The 17,354-nt window shown below is 51.2% G+C and overlaps 2 protein-coding genes across 4 annotated transcripts in view; one reads left to right on the forward strand and one right to left on the reverse strand.

Annotated features, from left to right (window-relative positions):
* The window catches only part of ORC4 (origin recognition complex subunit 4), a 76,981-nt gene extending 72,603 nt beyond the window's left edge, over nt 1-4,378 (reverse strand). Inside the window, exons 1-3 of one of the 2 annotated variants that reach the window (XM_075318807.1) lie at nt 4,296-4,378; nt 4,173-4,235; nt 913-989 (exon numbers count right to left, since the gene is read on the reverse strand). In XM_075318807.1, the coding sequence (XP_075174922.1) occupies nt 913-989; nt 4,173-4,229 (134 nt within the window). In that variant the 5' untranslated portion in view covers nt 4,230-4,235; nt 4,296-4,378. The remainder of the gene's footprint in view (nt 1-912; nt 990-4,172; nt 4,236-4,295) is intronic. The other variant, XM_075318808.1, reaches the window with a different exon arrangement.
* A 135-nt stretch (nt 4,379-4,513) lies between these two features.
* MBD5 (methyl-CpG binding domain protein 5) overlaps nt 4,514-17,354 on the forward strand; it is an 88,213-nt gene continuing 75,372 nt past the window's right edge. For both annotated transcript variants that reach the window (XM_075317180.1, XM_075317181.1), the window contains exon 1: nt 4,514-4,784. The gene's annotated coding sequence lies outside the window, so the exon portion shown is untranslated. The remainder of the gene's footprint in view (nt 4,785-17,354) is intronic.

The raw sequence follows: 17,354 nt of genomic DNA on the forward strand, positions 1-17,354 counted from the left end.
AGTGTCCGCTCCCTGTGCTGAACAGCCGCTGGGCGGAGCCACACTGTCCCTCTGCATGACTGACATGCAGAGGGAGTGAAACCGAAACTAGGCCTCAGGCGAAGCCGGGGCCTAGATTTAAACATGCGGCCAGCGTGCAGGCACCATCGGCGCGGTTCTCCAGTGAAAACTGCAGAACCGGCCGGAAATGTTACCACAGTTACATAACACACTCCCCCCAATAAATAAAGTACAAGGGGCCCCTGGAACGACCACTTTCTGTGGTAAAAACGTCTCAATACTTAGCTTTTGAGACGCAGGTGCCAGGTCCCTGGGGGGTCATCGCTCCGTCCGGCAGGATCCTGAACAGGGCTGCGGATGGAGATGGATGGATGCAAAGCAGTGAGAACCGAGATGGCTCCCACTTCAAGCCAGAGCCCCAGGGGATGGTGAAGGAGCGCGCATGTGAAGGCTCCAGCCTTGTAAAGTCAACCTTAACAGCACCGCCGACACAGTGGGGTGAGAAGGGACATGCCGGGAGTCCAGATTGGACCCGCTTTTCTTCCAAATCTTTGAAATCCAAAAAATCAAAAATCAGAGAATGCATGTGTGTGTGTGACCTCCTGAACACAAAGCATTTGAAACTGGCTAGGACTGGCTACCAGGGGGTGTATATGCTAGGAGGGAGGAGCTACACGTTTGAGTGTAGTACTTTGTGTGTCCTCCGGAGGCAGAAGCTATACACCCATGGTCTGGGTCTCCCATAAGGAACGATGAAGAAAACTGAGGAGCCCGTGATGCACGGGAGGGTGTATAGGCAGAGGGGAGGGGTTACACTTTTTAAAGTGTAATACTTTGTGTGGCCTCCGGAGGCAGAAGCTATACACCCGATTGTCTGGGTCTCCCAATGGAGCGACAAAGAAATACACTTACTTGAGCTGAGCTTCCACCCCACACCTCTTGCCCGGACGGCCTCGCTGCAGGAGTCTCTGTCGGAGATGAGCTTGTACCTGGAATGTGCATTGGGCAAATATTACAATATGAATTACAGAACTAACCCGTACAGCGCAACACTGATCATCAGCACATTAGATGCATTTCTATACAAAGTTTTTGTAACTTTTTTTAAACTTCAATTTACTTAATTAGGTAAAACAAGAGTTATATAATTAAAGGAATTCCTCCCAAAAAAATGCACGACTGGGACTTCACAAACACATAGCTGTGTGCCACTGTCGAAGGTTGTATTTTTGCACAGAAATGCCCTGTGCAAATATTTCCCCCTATAGGGAACTAGCATGTCTTGGACAAGTATTAGAAAGCCCCAGTCACTAATACACAGGCGCATATATGTCATCTAGGGGTCTTTGTTATGCCCTCGGCTACAATGGCAACCTATCAGCAGCACTCTGCGATGGAATCACAGGCAGGGCCCCTTACCTGTCAGATTCTTTAGGAGCCGCACACATACTGTGGATTGTATAATGTAGCTGTCAGCGGCCGCAGGATCTTCGCTGTGTGGGAACAATCCATGACTCCCTACCATGGCACTTGATAAGAGGGATTTGTCCACCCTTGGGGTACAAGTCTGCAGACAGAATCTTCACAGCACACACAGTCAGGATTCTCCGGTGCCAGGAGATGGCGGGCACCTGACCACAAGTATGCAATTTGAATATGTACGGTCAAGTGCCAACTAGACGTACGCGGCCTCGCTTCATACAAGTGAGGCTGGACACGTCTAGTCGGAATGTGGCCAGAAACACACAAATCACATATTTGCGGTCACATGATCACTGGTTCAACGCCAGAGAATCCTGACAGCGAGTGGCCTGCACGCTGTCAGGATTCACAAGTCTGCAGACTTGCACCCAAAGGTTAGACTATCCCTTTAATACATGGTTGCCTCAACTCTACCAGAGCAGGGTGTCCCCCCCCCCCCCAACTCTTTAAAGAAAGTGCTTTTTTTTCTTCCAAAAAGCCATAAGCTTTTATTTTATACTTCTCTATCGACATAGCTATGTGAGTTCTTTTATATATTGGTTCAACTTAGCGGTACATTTAAAGTGCACTGACCACCAGGATTTTCCTATATAACCGAAAGCCAGTGCTATACTGGCGCTATCATGCTGATTCTATACATACCTTTAGTTGTGAGATCGGATGTATACTTTCTGAAATATAGGCAAGTAAAGCTTGTGAAATGCACTGTTACTTGATTGATAGACGCTGCAGAATATCTAATGGTGTGTCAGGTTTTACTAGTTATTCTCGCCCCTGTCTGCTGCCTGTCCTTCCTCCCCATGTCTCTGCTATTACAAGGAGAGGAAGGATGGGGAGGGGGATGGGAATGAGAGGGGAGGGGAGGGACACAGACAGTCAGACACAGGCGGGAATAACTAGCAAACTTGACTCACCTATTACATATTCTCCAGCACCTATCAATCAAATAATAGTGCATTTCACAAACTTTACTTGCCTGTATTTCAGAAACTATACATCCGATCTCACAACTAAAGGTATGTATATACTCAGCCTGATAGCACCAGTATAGCACTGGCTTTAGGTTATCTAGGAAAATTCTGGTGGTTGGTCCTTTCTGATGTTTCAATTGTTTTTGGTTTTTTTTTCAAAAACAAAAAAAAACCCATTAATTTTCGAGATATAATTTCTTTTTTGTTTTACCTCAAGAGCGGGGTCTCATTCCTGGAATGTTCTCTCCGCTCACCTCTAACAGAGCTCAAAACGGCTGAGTAAGCAGAAGGGAAGTTTCTAAACCTCCATAGAAAAGAAAGGAGAGCCGTGCATCCAACAGGAGCCTCCAGGCCCCCTTTCTCAAGGGTGACAATCGCATCAATCACACATTTATGGCCGCTTGCCAGGATATGTCATAAATGTAAACAACGCTAACCCCTTAACCCGTCATTCCTACCATCGTAGATGGATATTATTGGATAGCCCCTGCAAAAAAAAATCCCTTGCAATTTACTGCCATTTAACCTTTTCAGTCATTAATGAGATATTAACACTTTTCTTTTGTTTACATCCTGTTGCCTAGGAGACCGACCATCAAGGTTTTTTAGCTTTTAGCTTTTACAGGGAACCTGTCACCAGTTTTTTGCTTTATAAGCTGCGGCCACCACCAGTGGGCTCTTATATACAGTATTCTGGAATGCTGTATATAAGAACCCAGGCCGCTGTGTACAACATAAAAAATACTTTATAATACTCACCTAAACCGGTCGCTGCGGTGGATGTTGCTCAGATGTGCGTCTTCGTCCTCAAGTGCCAGCGCCTCCTCTTTCAGCCATCTTTGTCGCTGCCTCTGTCGTCCTTCTGAAGCCACGGTGCATGTTACGTCCGACATCATTCACACTCGCCGGCATTCAGGTCTTGAGCAGGCGCACTTTGATTTTACCTGAGCAGGGCAGATCAAAGTATTATAGTGCGCATGCGCACGGGACCGGCGAGTGTGTATGTCATAGACGCGTCATGCACTGCGGCTTTAGAAGGAGGATGAAGATGGCCAAAAGAGGAGGTGCCTGCACCGGAAGGCGAAGACGCCCATCTGAGCCACATCCACCTCAGTGACCGGTTTAGGTGAGTATTATAAAGTGACTTTATATTCTACACAGCATCCTGGGCTCTTATATACAGCATGTTAGAATGCTGTATATAAGAGCCCGGTGGTGGTGGCCGCAGCTTATAGGGCAAAAAACTCGTGACAGGTTCCCTTTAAGAACTACAATGAGATTAGAAAGCAACTGCGTGCTCCAGCGTCAATAGAAAAAAACTTTGCATGTTCTGCTGTCCACCAGTGGTGGTCGGTCTCCAAGGCAACGAGCTGTAAACAGAACAAAAATGTTGATGTCTTAAGAACGAATGAAAATTTTAAAAAGCAATAAATTGCAGAATTACTCGTATTTACAAGCACTGTCTGACAATATACATTTATTAATATCAAATTAATCCCTTTAAGAGGCTTGTACATGATAGCTAGACCACCATAGCTACTCTTCTTCAGAAACAGCGCCTCCCCTGTCCATGGCTGTGACTGGAATTGCAGCTCGGCTCCATTAATGTGAATAGGACTGAGCTGCAGTACCACACACAGCCTGTGGGCAGTGGTGGCACTGTCCTTGTAAGAAAGCAGCCATTTTTTCTGGCTAGACCCCCTTTATGTGCACATTTACCTGGGAAATGCATTCTCCAATAGGGAGACTCTTCTCCTTGTTCTTCCTTTTGCTCATGATTCACTGCGAGGGATAAAGTGAACACAATAAAGGGCCTATGCCCGGTCCTCAGGGTCCGCTCACCTCCTGACAGGATCTCAGAAGCTCCCGCTGCTCAGCTCCAACCATGTGATGACAACTTGTTCCGACTCCGCCCCCTTCACCCGTTACCCTGGAGACCGAGTCAGCTCGACTTCCGGAATGCCGTCACTTCCGGGATCTCCTTGCCCCCGGTGCATTGTGGGTCCCCGCCTCCTACGCTCTGGCCCGGACATGCGCAGTTGGAAAACTCCCATCTTTCTCCTAAGGAGCCAGGGAAGCAGGAGCTGCCCGGGGAGCCGGAGTGGGGGTGCTGAGGGCTGCCGTGTCCGGTCCGGGGCTGCGGGTGTGAGAGGGACCGCTGCCCTCCGCCTCCCAGCTAGATGCGGGTCGGGCTGACCCGGGGGGGAGGGGGGAGCGCTCTCCAGGCCTGGGCCGCACACTGAGAGGGACAGGAGCCCCCCGGAGCCCACCTCAGGTGCCGCTCCACCAGCCTGTGTGCTGAGGAGGCCGGAGACAACACTACAAGCGCTGGTGAGTGGGGTACACAACTCTGCAGGGGCTGCCTGCAGAGGGGCTGGGGCAGCTGGGTGACAGTGCTGAGGGGACTGATAGCATGGCAGCTCCACTGAGGGCACAGACAGTGCAGCAGGATGGAGGCAGGTAGCACTGACTGGAGGCGGGGATCACCAGGTGAGGGGGCGGCGTCTGCATGGGGTAAGAGCCCATCAGGTGACAGTGGCTGAGTGTGCTGGGGTAAGAGCCCATCAGGTGACAGAGGCTGAGTGTGCTGGGGTAAGAGCCCATCAGGTGACAGGGTCTGAGTGTGCTGGGGTAAGAGCCCATCAGGTGACAGGGGCTGAGTGTGCTGGGGTAAGAGGCCATCAGGTGACAGGGTCTGAGTGTGCTGGGGTAAGAGGCCATCAGGTGACAGGGTCTGAGTGTGCTGGGGTAAGAGCCCATCAGGTGACAGGGGCTGAGTGTGCTGGGGTAAGAGCCCATCAGGTGACAGGGGCTGAGTGTGCTGGGGTAAGAGGCCATCAGGTGACAGGGGCTGAGTGTGCTGGGGTAAGAGGCCATCAGGTGACAGGGGCTGAGTGTGCTGGGGTAAGAGGCCATCAGGTGACAGGGGCTGAGTGTGCTGGGGTAAGAGCCCATCAGGTGACAGGGGCTGAGTGTGCTGGGGTAAGAGCCCATCAGGTGACAGGGGCTGAGTGTGCTGGGGTAAGAGCCCATCAGGTGACAGGGGCTGAGTGTGCTGGGGTAAGAGCCCATCAGGTGACAGGGGCTGAGTGTGCTGGGGTAAGAGCCCATCAGGTGACAGGGGCTGAGTGTGCTGGGGTAAGAGCCCATCAGGTGACAGGGGCTGAGTGTGCTGGGGTAAGAGCCCATCAGGTGACAGGGGCTGAGTGTGCTGGGGTAAGAGCCCATCAGGTGACAGGGGCTGAGTGTGCTGGGGTAAGAGCCCATCAGGTGACAGGGGCTGAGTGTGCTGGGGTAAGAGCCCATCAGGTGACAGGGGCTGAGTGTGCTGGGGTAAGGGCCCATCAGGTGACAGGGGCTGAGTGTGCTGGGGTAAGAGCCCATCAGGTGACAGGGGCTGAGTGCTGGGGTAAGAGCCCATCAGGTGACAGGGGCTGAGTGTGCTGGGGTAAGAGCACATGGGGCCTAGAGTGCAAAGGGGGAGTGTCCGTCAGGTGATGAGGGTCGCGGAGGAAAGAGGGTGAGTGCCCATCAGTTGACTGGTCCAAGTGTGTTGGGGCGTGAGTGCCCATCAGGTGTCGGGACCAAGTATTGTGTGTGGGGGCCGGGAGTACCCATCAGGTGACGGGGGCGCATGTGTGGGGGTATGGGTGCCGATCAGGTGACGGGGGCGCATGTGTGGGGGTATGGGTGCCGATCAGGTGACGGGGGGGCGCATGTGTGGGGGTATGGGTGCCGATCAGGTGACGGCAGGGGCGCATGTGCAGGGGTATGGGTGCCCATCAAGTGACGGGGGGGCGCATGTGCGGGGGTATGGGTGCCCATCAAGTGACGGGGGGGGCGCATGTGCGGGGGTATGGGCGCCCATCAAGTGACGGGGGGGCGCATGTGCGGGGGTAGGAGTGCCCATCAAGTGACGGGGGGGCGCATGTGCGGGGGTATGGGTGCCCATCAAGTGACGGGGGCGCATGTGCGGGGGTATGGGTGCCCATCAAGTGACTGGGGGCGCATGTGCGCCCATCAAGTGACTGGGGGCGCATGTGCGGGGGTATGGGTGCCCATCAAGTGACGGGGGGGCGCATTTGTGGGGGTATGGGTGCCCATCAAGTGACGGGGGGCGCATGTGCGGGGGTATGGACGCCCATCAAGTGACGGGGGGTGCATGTGCGGGGGTATGGGCGCCCATCAAGTGACGGGGGGGCGCATGTGCGGGGGTATGGGTGCCCATCAAGTGACGGGGGGGCGCATGTGCGGGGGTATGGGTGCCCATCAAGTGACGGGGGGGCGCATGTGCGGGGGTATGGGTGCCCATCAAGTGACGGGGGGCGCATGTGCGGGGGTATGGGTGCCCATCAAGTGACGGGGGGCGCATGTGCGGGGGTATGGGCGCCCATCAAGTGACGGGGGGGGGCGCATGTGCGGGGGTATGGGCGCCCATCAAGTGACGGGGGGGCGCATGTGCGGGGGTATGGGCGCCCATCAAGTGACGGGGGGGCGCATGTGCGGGGGTATGGGCGCCCATCAAGTGACGGGGGGGCGCATGTGCGGGGGTATGGGTGCCCATCAAGTGACGGGGGGGCGCATGTGCGGGGGTTTGGGTGCCCATCAAGTGACAGGAGGGCGCATGTGCAGGGGTTTGGGTGCCCATCAAGTGACGGGGGGGGGCGCATGTGCGGGGGTATGGGTGCCCATCAAGTGACGGGGGGGGCGCATTTGTGGGGGTATGGGTGCCCATCAAGTGACGGGGGGGCGCATTTGTGGGGGTATGGGTGCCCATCAAGTGACGGGGGGCGCATGTGCGGGGGTATGGACGCCCATCAAGTGACGGGGGGTGCATGTGCGGGGGTATGGGCGCCCATCAAGTGACGGGGGGGGCGCATGTGCGGGGGTATGGGTGCCCATCAAGTGACGGGGGGGCGCATGTGCGGGGGTATGGGTGCCCATCAAGTGACGGGGGGGCGCATGTGCGGGGGTATGGGTGCCCATCAAGTGACGGGGGGCGCATGTGCGGGGGTATGGGTGCCCATCAAGTGACGGGGGGGGCGCATGTGCGGGGGTATGGGCGCCCATCAAGTGACGGGGGGCGCATGTGCGGGGGTATGGGCGCCCATCAAGTGACGGGGGGGGGCGCGTGTGCGGGGGTATGGGCGCCCATCAAGTGACGGGGGGGGCGCATGTGCGGGGGTATGGGTGCCCATCAGGTGAAGGGGGGGCGCATGTGCGGGGGTAGGAGTGCCCATCAAGTGACGGGGGGGCGCATGTGCGGGGGTATGGGTGCCCATCAAGTGACGGGGGGGCGCATGTGCGGGGGTATGGGTGCCCATCAAGTGACGGGGGGGCGCATGTGCGGGGGTATGGGTGCCCATCAAGTGACGGGGGGGCGCATGTGCGGGGGTATGGGTGCCCATCAAGTGACGGGGGGCGCATGTGCGGGGGTATGGGTGCCCATCAAGTGACGGGGGGGCGCATGTGCGGGGGTATGGGCGCCCATCAAGTGACGGGGGGGGGCGCGTGTGCGGGGGTATGGGCGCCCATCAAGTGACGGGGGGGCGCATGTGCGGGGGTATGGGTGCCCATCAGGTGAAGGGGGGGCGCATGTGCGGGGGTAGGAGTGCCCATCAAGTGACGGGGGGGCGCATTTGTGGGGGTATGGGTGCCCATCAGGTGAAGGGGGGCGCATGTGCGGGGGTATGGGTGCCCATGAGGTGAAGGGGGGGGCGCATGTGCGGGGGTATGGGTGCCCATGAGGTGAAGGGGGGGGCGCATGTGCGGGGGTATGGGTGCCCATGAGGTGAAGGGGGGGCGCATGTGCGGGGGTATGGGTACCCATCAGGTGAAGGGGGGGCGCATGTGCGGGGATATGGGTGCCCATCAGGTGACAGGGGGGGGGCGCGTGCTGGGATGGGGGTGTAAATGCCCATCAGGTGACGGGGCCTAGAGTGCAGGGGAAATGGGTGCCCATCAGGTGACAGGAGCCGCGGGAGGAGGTTGTGTGAGTGCTCATCAGTTGACTGGTCCAAGTGTGCTAGGGCGTGAGTGCCCATCAGGTGTCGGGACGAGGGCTGCGTGTGGGGGGGGAGGTGTGAATGCCCATGAGGTGACGGGGGGGCCGCGGGGTATTGGTGCCCATCAGGTGTCGGTGCTTAGAGTACAGGGGCCGCATATGCCCATCAGGTGACGAGGGCCACGTGTGGGGGGGGGAGGGGAGATGTGAATGCCCATCAGGTGACGGGGGCTGGGCGTTCTGGGTGTTTTGGGGATTGTGTGAATGCCCATCAGGTGACATAGGCCACATGTGCTGAGGGGAGTGAGTGCCCATCAGTGGATGGAGCCACGTGAAGTGATGGCGCAGGAGATGACTGGGGTTCCATTTAGACTACGGCACAGGGTGTTTGTGTCCGTGTGGCTGCTGAATGTGTAGGGGGCATGTGAAGCTGTGACTGGCACCTGTCGGGCCGCATTGCTTTATCCTGGTCTCAATATTAGGGCGACCCTCCCACCGATCCTCATGTTTTTGTCTATAAGGAACTATTGTCCGTTACTTGTCTCTTTTCCAAGTTTTGGATTTGTCCAGGTGTTGACATATCAGTGTGTGGCCAATACTTCTAATTAGGCCATGTGCACATACTGCGTTTTTTATGCATTTTTGGGTGCAGATTTGTCACATCTGCATGTCTATCCTTAAGTCTGCAAAGTGAATGAGAATTCTGAAATGTTGTGCTCATGTTGCGTACTTTTCCTTGTAGATTTGGGTGCAGAAAATAATCTGCAGCATGTCCATTTTGGGTGCATTTTTCAGCCATTCCACCCATTGAATTCATTAGGAAAAACACATCACTTTTTTGTGGGTTTTTCTGCCAGAAGATTCTGATTTGATGCAGATATTTTATTTTTTTTACCAAATACTCAGCACACACACGTAGCACTAAGGTTTCTTGAGTCCATTGATTAGTGAGATAAGTGACTTGCGTTGCTTTTTTGCAGGCAGTAATGTTTGGGCTGCGGCCCTCAGTGTTGTACAGATGCGGTCAGTGATGTACGATATCATGGATGTGGAGGCCGCTCGCTGCATCTACTATGAAGCTATTTCACTGCAAACTTGGGTGATGACAAATACAGGACTGTACAAAAGTTTTAGACAGGTGCAGAAAAAATGCTGCAAAATAAGCTTTGAAAAATAGAAGTTTAATATTCGGTTTATTTTTAGCAATTAAATTGTAAAGGGAATCAACAAAAAAGTGAAATCTCAATCCCATCAGTATTTGTTCTGACCGCCTTTTTGCTATCAAAACAGTATAACCCATTCTTCTAGGTCACTTGCACAGTTTTTGATCGATGGATGGATGCCGTCAGAGACGTTGTTTCAAACATCTTGGAGAACGGACCCCAGATCTTCTGTGGATGGACAAGGCTTGTGCAGATCGTTCTTTCTCTTGGTCCCAGACAGACGGGATGATGTGAGCTCAGAGTTCTGCAGGGACCGGATCATCACCTCCAGGACTACTCATATTTAATGACATTGGCTGGATGTTTGGGGTCGTTGTCCAGCTGCAGAATACATTTGGAGCCAATAGAAGAGTATCTGCCTGTATTTCTCTGCTTTGAAGACACCAAGAAATGCGCAACATTGAGAACTATAGACGCAGTGTTTGGCAAAGGACACTTAGGGCAGCAGATGAAAGACACCATTAATCCTGACCTGCTCCCTACCTCTTTCTGCTGAAATGCAGCCCCGCACTTGCAGGACCCTCCACCATGCTTCACTTATTTGCAGATACTCCATTATTGTGCCGCTTCCACACAAACTGCTTCTGTTACAGCAAAATATTTCACATTTTGACTCATTAATCCAGAGCACCTGCTTACGTTTTTCTCCACTCCCCATTCCTATATGCTCATACATACTTGAGTCGCTTCACCTTGTTTCTATGTTGTTGTGGCTTTTTGGTCACAATTCCTCCATCAAGACAACTTCTGGCCAAACTTATCCGAACATTAGGGGGGCGCCGCTGGGTCCCACTGGTTGCTCCCAGTTCTGAATTGATGCCACTGCTGGTCATCTTCTGATTTCAAAAGGCAATAAGTGGGATTTGTGTGTCATCTGCTGCACTAAGTTTCCTTAATTGACCAATGAGTCTGTAGTTCTCAGTTTTGCCCATTTATTAATGTCCTCAATGCTGAGATCCAGGCAAATATTTATCCATCATGTAATAGCATCAGGGAGGCGTCTGGTTCCAAATTTATTCTGCAGCCGGAGAATAACCCCAAGCATCCAGCCAATGTCTTTAAGAACGAGGAGTGCTGGAGATGATGATCGGGATCCCGCAGAGCCCTGATCTTACATCATCCTGTCTGTCTCAGATCAAGAAACAGAAGGATCCATGCAAACTTCATACATACCCTGTTTCCCCGAAAATAACACACTTATATATTATTTATTTTTGCCCCGTAAAAAGCGCTAGGTCTTATTTTCGGGGGAGGACTTATTCTTGGGGAGACATGGTTGAGGGTAAGTTTTCCTCCCCAAAAATGCAAATCCCCTTCCCAGGAATGTCATACTTAAAAGACACCGGGCGTCTGCATGGCTCCCAGGTCCTCCTACGATCTCCAGTGGGCACTCTCAGCAGGTATGCTGCACGCTGCCCTCCCCTGCTTCTGGCCGACACTCGCACATCAGCTCGCACTCACACACACTCAGACACATTCATGAGGTCGCACACGCACCACATCCGGTGACACCACTTGCTTCCAGCCAGCATTCAACTCTGCTCTCCTGTCTCTATGATGCGTTCCACTGCTGGGTTGTCCATGCGTTCCACCCAAAGGTCCTGGAACTCCACTGCACAGCGTCACAGGTCCTTATGCCACCCAGAAGCAATCGATATCGCTGGATGTGATATGTGTGTGACCTGATGTGTGATTGTGTGTGTGTTCCACTGCAGGTCCTTGATGCATTCCCCTGCTCCCGGTCGGTGTCAGGTGAGTATGATTGCGGGGTCTTCTGTCTTCTCTTTTTTGGCGGTGTCTGCTTTCTATAATGAAGTGTCCTGCAGTATTCTTTAACTTTTTTTAGCTGCATGAACACTTCATTATTGATCCGCAAGTAGGTCTTATTTTCGGGGGAGGCCTTATATTTATAGGGAACCTGTCAGGTCCAATATGCACCCAGAGCAACGAGCAGTTCTGGGTTTATATTGCTAATCTTGGCCTAACCGTCCCTGTATACACTAGCATAGATAAAGGGATCTATAGAAAAAGTATTTCTAAAGATCTTACATCGTATGCTAATGAGCGCAGGGATTACCGTAGTCCCCTGGGCATTAGATACCCTCGCCAGTCGCCTCCATTAGCACGTTACTACGCCCCTGTGGGTGTGCTAACATTGCTAATGAATACGCAGCATCACAGGATGATGCCACTCACCTCTCTGCCGCCATCGTGTCCGCTGGGCGATTTCGGCTTAGTGCGCATGATCCTGGAATTTGGGTCTTGCGCACTACTTCAGTTTGAAGCCAGGACGTGTACACCCGGCTTCATAGTGCACAAGATCCAAACTCTGGGGTCATGCGCAGTGAGCCGAAATCCCCCGTCGGATGTGATGGCGGCGGAGAGGTGAGTGAGATCATCCTGTGACGCTGTGCATTCATTAGCATGCCCACAGGGGTGTACTAACATGCTAATGAGGGGCGACTGGCCAGAGAAACTAACGCCCAGGGGACTAGTCCCCGCGCTCATTAGCATATGGTAAAAGATCTTTAGAAATACTTTTTCTAAAGATCTCTTTATCTATGCGAGTATATACAGGGACAGTTAGGCAGGGATTAGCAATATGCACCCAGAGCTGCTCGTGGTCCTGGGTGCATATTGGCACCTGACAGGTTCCCTTTAAGCCTTCGTGAAAACTCCTGCTAGGCCTTATTTTCAGGGGGAGTCTTATTTTTGGGGAAACATGGCAGAAGATCTGGGCTCAGTTCTCCAAGATGTTTGGTATGTTTCCTGCCGAGTTTCTTCACAATTTGTGTGCAAGTGACTGAGAATTAATGAAGGCAAAGTGCGGTCACCAAATACTGATTTTTATTTTTATTTTTTTCGTCCTCTTAAATATCTTCATTTCCTTTTGTAAAACTATTTTTATTTTTTATTTTTTTTTTTTAAATCATTCTTTGCAGCATTTTTTTTTTTTTTTTTTACAAACCTGCCTAAAACTTTTGTACAGTGATGTAAATTTGCAGTTTGCAGCTCTCATGCTTGATGTGGCCCTAATGTGCTGACCCCCCCCCCCCCTCAGCAAACCGCTGATGGTGCCGGTCTTGCCTGTAACTTCCTTTTGGCCTCATTCAATCATTTAGGCTATGTTCACACACTGCGTTTTTTACCTGCGTTTTTGGTCCGTTTTTGCTGCAGAAATTTCTTGAGAAACTCTTGTAACCTTTCTGCAGACATTCCCCAGCAAAACCTATGGCAAAAAAAATTAGCTGTGCGCACACTGCGTTTTTTTCTTAAGAAAATTCTTTCAGTAGATTTTCTTAAGAAAAGGAATGAGCAGTCACTTCTTTTCTGCAGCTAACTGCGTTTGTTACCATAGATAATGGCACAATAACGCAGGGAGCAACCAGCGGTAAAAACGCACCAAAAACGCAGGTGCACTAATCCTTCACTCTTCAGAAATTTCTTAAGAAAAATCATTTTTCTAGTGTGAACATAGCCTTAGTATTTTTATTCAGTATTTCATCAGTAATTTGCCGAAATCAGGAGTGTCTCCAAAACACAGAACAGATGTCAATCTTTCGGCTACAGTTTTTCTCCGTAGGGTCCACTCCTGGCTTTGGTAAACAAACCCCGATACAAAAGTGTTGACGTGTGAATGAGGCTTTGGATATACTGGCTTCCAATTTTATTGCTGGAGGAAAACTTTGGAGAAATCCCATGAGCCAGGGACCCAATGCACTGGGGAACAGTTTGCATTTATTTACATAGACTCACTGTGTACATTGTCTGGTTATCTTATGTGTGCAACGTTATGGTCATTGGATCAAAGGATCTTGGGGAAAATGCTGTTTCGTCTGGCTGTAATGTTTCCATCCAGTTTCTTCTTTTTTTCTGGCAGAGAATCTTGGGAGTTGTAGTTTCTCAACTTTTATCATGCATTGTACTACAGTAACCCTGCTCCTAACTTGACACCTGTTGGGTCACCTAAATGATAGATTGCCAAAATTTTACCTGTAGAGCTAGAATCCAGCAATTCCTGCCGGCACCCTCCACTTGCCAGGAACCATTCCTGCAAGGCTCCTTCTAATGAATTCACACCCTAAGGGTAAGTTCACACAGTGCGTTTTTTGCGGCGTTTTTGCGCAGTTTTCGGGTGCGTTTTTGCTCAGAAAACTGCATGACTTTGCTTCCCCAGCAAAGTCTATAAGTTTTCATTTTTGCTGTCTGCACACAGCGGTTTTTTTTCAGCTGCGTTTTTGTGGTGCCACAAAAACGCAGCATGTCAATTATTCCCACGTTTTTCACTGCGCTTTTCATCCATTGAGTGCAATGGGATGTTGAAAGACGCAATGAGAAACGCAAATAGCTGCGTTTTGGTGCGTTTCTAAGACCAAAAACGCAGCTATAAACGCAGGAGGTGGGTAGTAAAGTGACATGTACAGGAAGAGGATTCCTTCTGTCAGTAAATACAGAAGCGTGAATCCTCCCGGTACCGTCACCGCCGCTTCCACCTCCAGTCCTGTGCATGTATGCTGCCGTGCGGCGCCATGTCTGGGTGGGAGGTGGAAGCGGCTGCGAAAACAAAAGTGAACAGTAGAAAAAAAAAAAAATTATACTCACCTGTCTGCAGCCTCCCGGTGCCATGCCCGCTCCCAGATCCTCCTCCCGGTCCCGCCGCTCCGGGTGTGTGCAGTCTCCCCGGGTACGTATGCCTGCAGGATGCAGGACCTGGCGACGGATCACCTGATGCAGTCACCTGACGCATCAGCTGATCGTAAGTCTCGGGCTGACGCCGGCGCCCAGCCGGTTATCAGCGGATGCGTTAGGAGACTTCATCCCTGATTACCGGCAGCTGCTGCAGCGATCGGACAGGATCAGACTCCCGCCCCATCGCTCCAGGAGCTGCCGGTAATCAGCACATAAGTGAGTATTTTTTTTTTTTTTTTTTTTTTGCACTGATGCATCAGCTGATTGTATAATCGGCTTTTATACAATCAGCTGATGTGTGATGTGCTTCAGGCACTTGATCCTGACACATCATCTGATCGCTTTGACTTCCAGCAAACCGATCGGATGATATTAGATCCGGATTGGACGGCGCGGGACCCTTGACCCAGGATTACTGCGGAGGGGGGGTTCTTTATTTCAATAAAGATGGAGTCACTAATTGTGTTGTGTTTTATTTCTAATAAAAATATTTTTCTGTGTGTTGTTTTTTTTTTTTATCTTTACTAGAAATTCATGGTGGCCATGTCTAATATTGGCGTGACACCATGAATTTCGGGCTTAGGGCCAGCTATACAGCTAGCCCTAACCCCATTATTACCCAGCGAGCCACCCGGCATCAGGGCAGCTGGAAGAGTTGGATACAGCGCCAGAAGATGGCGCTTCTATGAAAGCGCCATTTTCTGGGGTGGCTGCGGGACTGCAATTCACAGCGGGGGTGCCCAGAAAGCATGGGCACCCTGCACTGTGGATTCCAATCCCCAGCTGCCTAGTTGTACCCGGCTGGACTCAAAAATTGGGCGAAGCTCACGTCATTTTTTTTTTTTTAATTATTTCATGAAATAATTAAAAAAAAAAAAGGTCTTCCCTATATTTTTGGTTCCCAGCCGGGTACAAATAGGCAGCTGGGGGTTAGGGGCAGCCCGTACCTGCCTGCTGTACCCGGCTAGCATACAAAAATATGGCGAAGCCCACATCATTTTTTTTGTTTGGGGGGGGGGGGGGGGCAAAGAAATCCTGCATACAGTCCTGGAAGGAGGATGCTGAGCCTTGTAGTTCGACAACTGCTGTCTGCTCTCCTGCATACACTATTGGATGGAGGATGCTGAGCCTTGTAGTTCGACAGCTGCTGTCTGCTCTCCTGCATACACTATTGGATGGAGGATGCTGAGCCTTGTAGGTCTGCTCCCCCTGACTCTCCCTCAAGTATACAGTCCTGGATGGAGCATGCTGAGCCTTGTAGTTCTGCAGCTGCTGTCTGCTCTCCGGATGGAGTATGCTGAGCCTTGTAGTTCTGCAGCTGTCTGCTCTTCTGCATACACTAGTGGAGAATGAAGAACACATTGAAGAAGGAAATGACATCAGACCTTTTTTTTTTGTTCACTGATAAAAAACGCATAAAGACACAGTGAGCAAAAACGCAGCAAAACGCAGCAAAAAAACGCACCAAATCGCGGCAAAACGCGTGCGTTTTTTTGACGCGGGTGCGTTTTTGTGCGGTTTTTGCCGCAAAAAACGCAGCGTCAAAAAAACGGTGTGTGAACCTAGCCTAAGGGTTCAGTTCCACTTCCGATTTTCATCTGCGATCTGATAAACATCAGACTGCACTTGCACCAGTGCAAAACTATGGGATAGCGTCCATCTGCGATTGATTTCTCATGCGGAATGAATCGCAGCATGCTGCGTTTGGCAGCGAGTCTCAACTCACACACCCCGATACAAGTCTAAGGGAGCGTGTGAAACATCGCACTGCACTCACATGTAATCCGAGGGCAGTGCGATATACAAAGACACAGGCAGCGGAGGAGATGGGGAGAAAGTGCTCCCCTCAGCTGGGATACGATCGCAAGATCACATCAGTCGCATGACCCTCGGCTGACGCTCCCAGCAGAGGATCAGTGGCATAGCTCTTCCGATGCTCATGCATGGGAAGTTGTACGAAGTGGAAAAGTACCCGATTCTGCGGCGCGGATCTCTCTTTGCAGAGAGGGAAATGTTTGGCGTATTTGACATTCTATGGTTAAGAAATCTTGCTGCATGCAATGAACTACAATTTTGTTTGTGGAACACATACAGTTGAAACGAGTAGCTTCCCTCCGCTCTCTAAAGACACATCTGCAGGTTTTTCCCTCTGCTCTCTATACAGACACATCTGCAGGTTTTTCCCTCTGCTCTCTATGCAGACACACCTGCAGGTTTTTCCCTCTGCTCTCTATGCAGACACACCTGCAGGTTTTTCCCTCTGCTCTCTATACAGACACATCTGCAGGTTTTTCCCTCCGCTCTCTATACAGACACATCTGCAGGTTTTTCCCTCCGCTCTCTATACAGACACATCTGCAGGTTTTTCCCTCCGCTCTCTATACAGACACATCTGCAGGTTTTTCCCTCCGCTCTCTATACAGACACATCTGCAGGTTTTTCCCTCTGCTCTGTATATAGACACATCAGCAGGTTTTTCCCTCCGCTCTCTATACAGACACATCAGCAGGTTTTTCCCTCCGCTCTCTATACAGACACATCGGCAGGTTTTTCCCTCAGCTCTCTATACAGACACATCTGCAGGTTTTTCTCACTATCTGACATGAAATCAGAATAAACTTTTTCCCGTTTTAGTTCAATTAGGAACCAAAATTATTTATATTTGCCAAATGCCAGAATAATGAGAGAGAATGTTTTCAGGCATTTTTATTACTTTCTGCAAAGTCAAAAGTTTCCATCCATGTCATTAGTATTTGGTGGCATTGCCCTTACACTGTGTGACTTGGGTGAAACGTTTTGGATCTCCTTCCATAAGCTTCTCACAATAGTTGGTAGGAATTTGGGCCGATTCCTCCTGACAGATCTGGTGTATCTGAGCCGTGTTTGGAGGTTGCCGCTTGCACTGGCCTTTTCAGCTTTGTCTATAAATTTTCAATAGGATTGAGATCAGGGCATTGTGATGGCCACTCCAAAACATTGACTTTG

Source organism: Anomaloglossus baeobatrachus, chromosome 7 (assembly GCF_048569485.1).
Source record: "Anomaloglossus baeobatrachus isolate aAnoBae1 chromosome 7, aAnoBae1.hap1, whole genome shotgun sequence".
NCBI lineage: Eukaryota > Metazoa > Chordata > Amphibia > Anura > Aromobatidae > Anomaloglossus > Anomaloglossus baeobatrachus.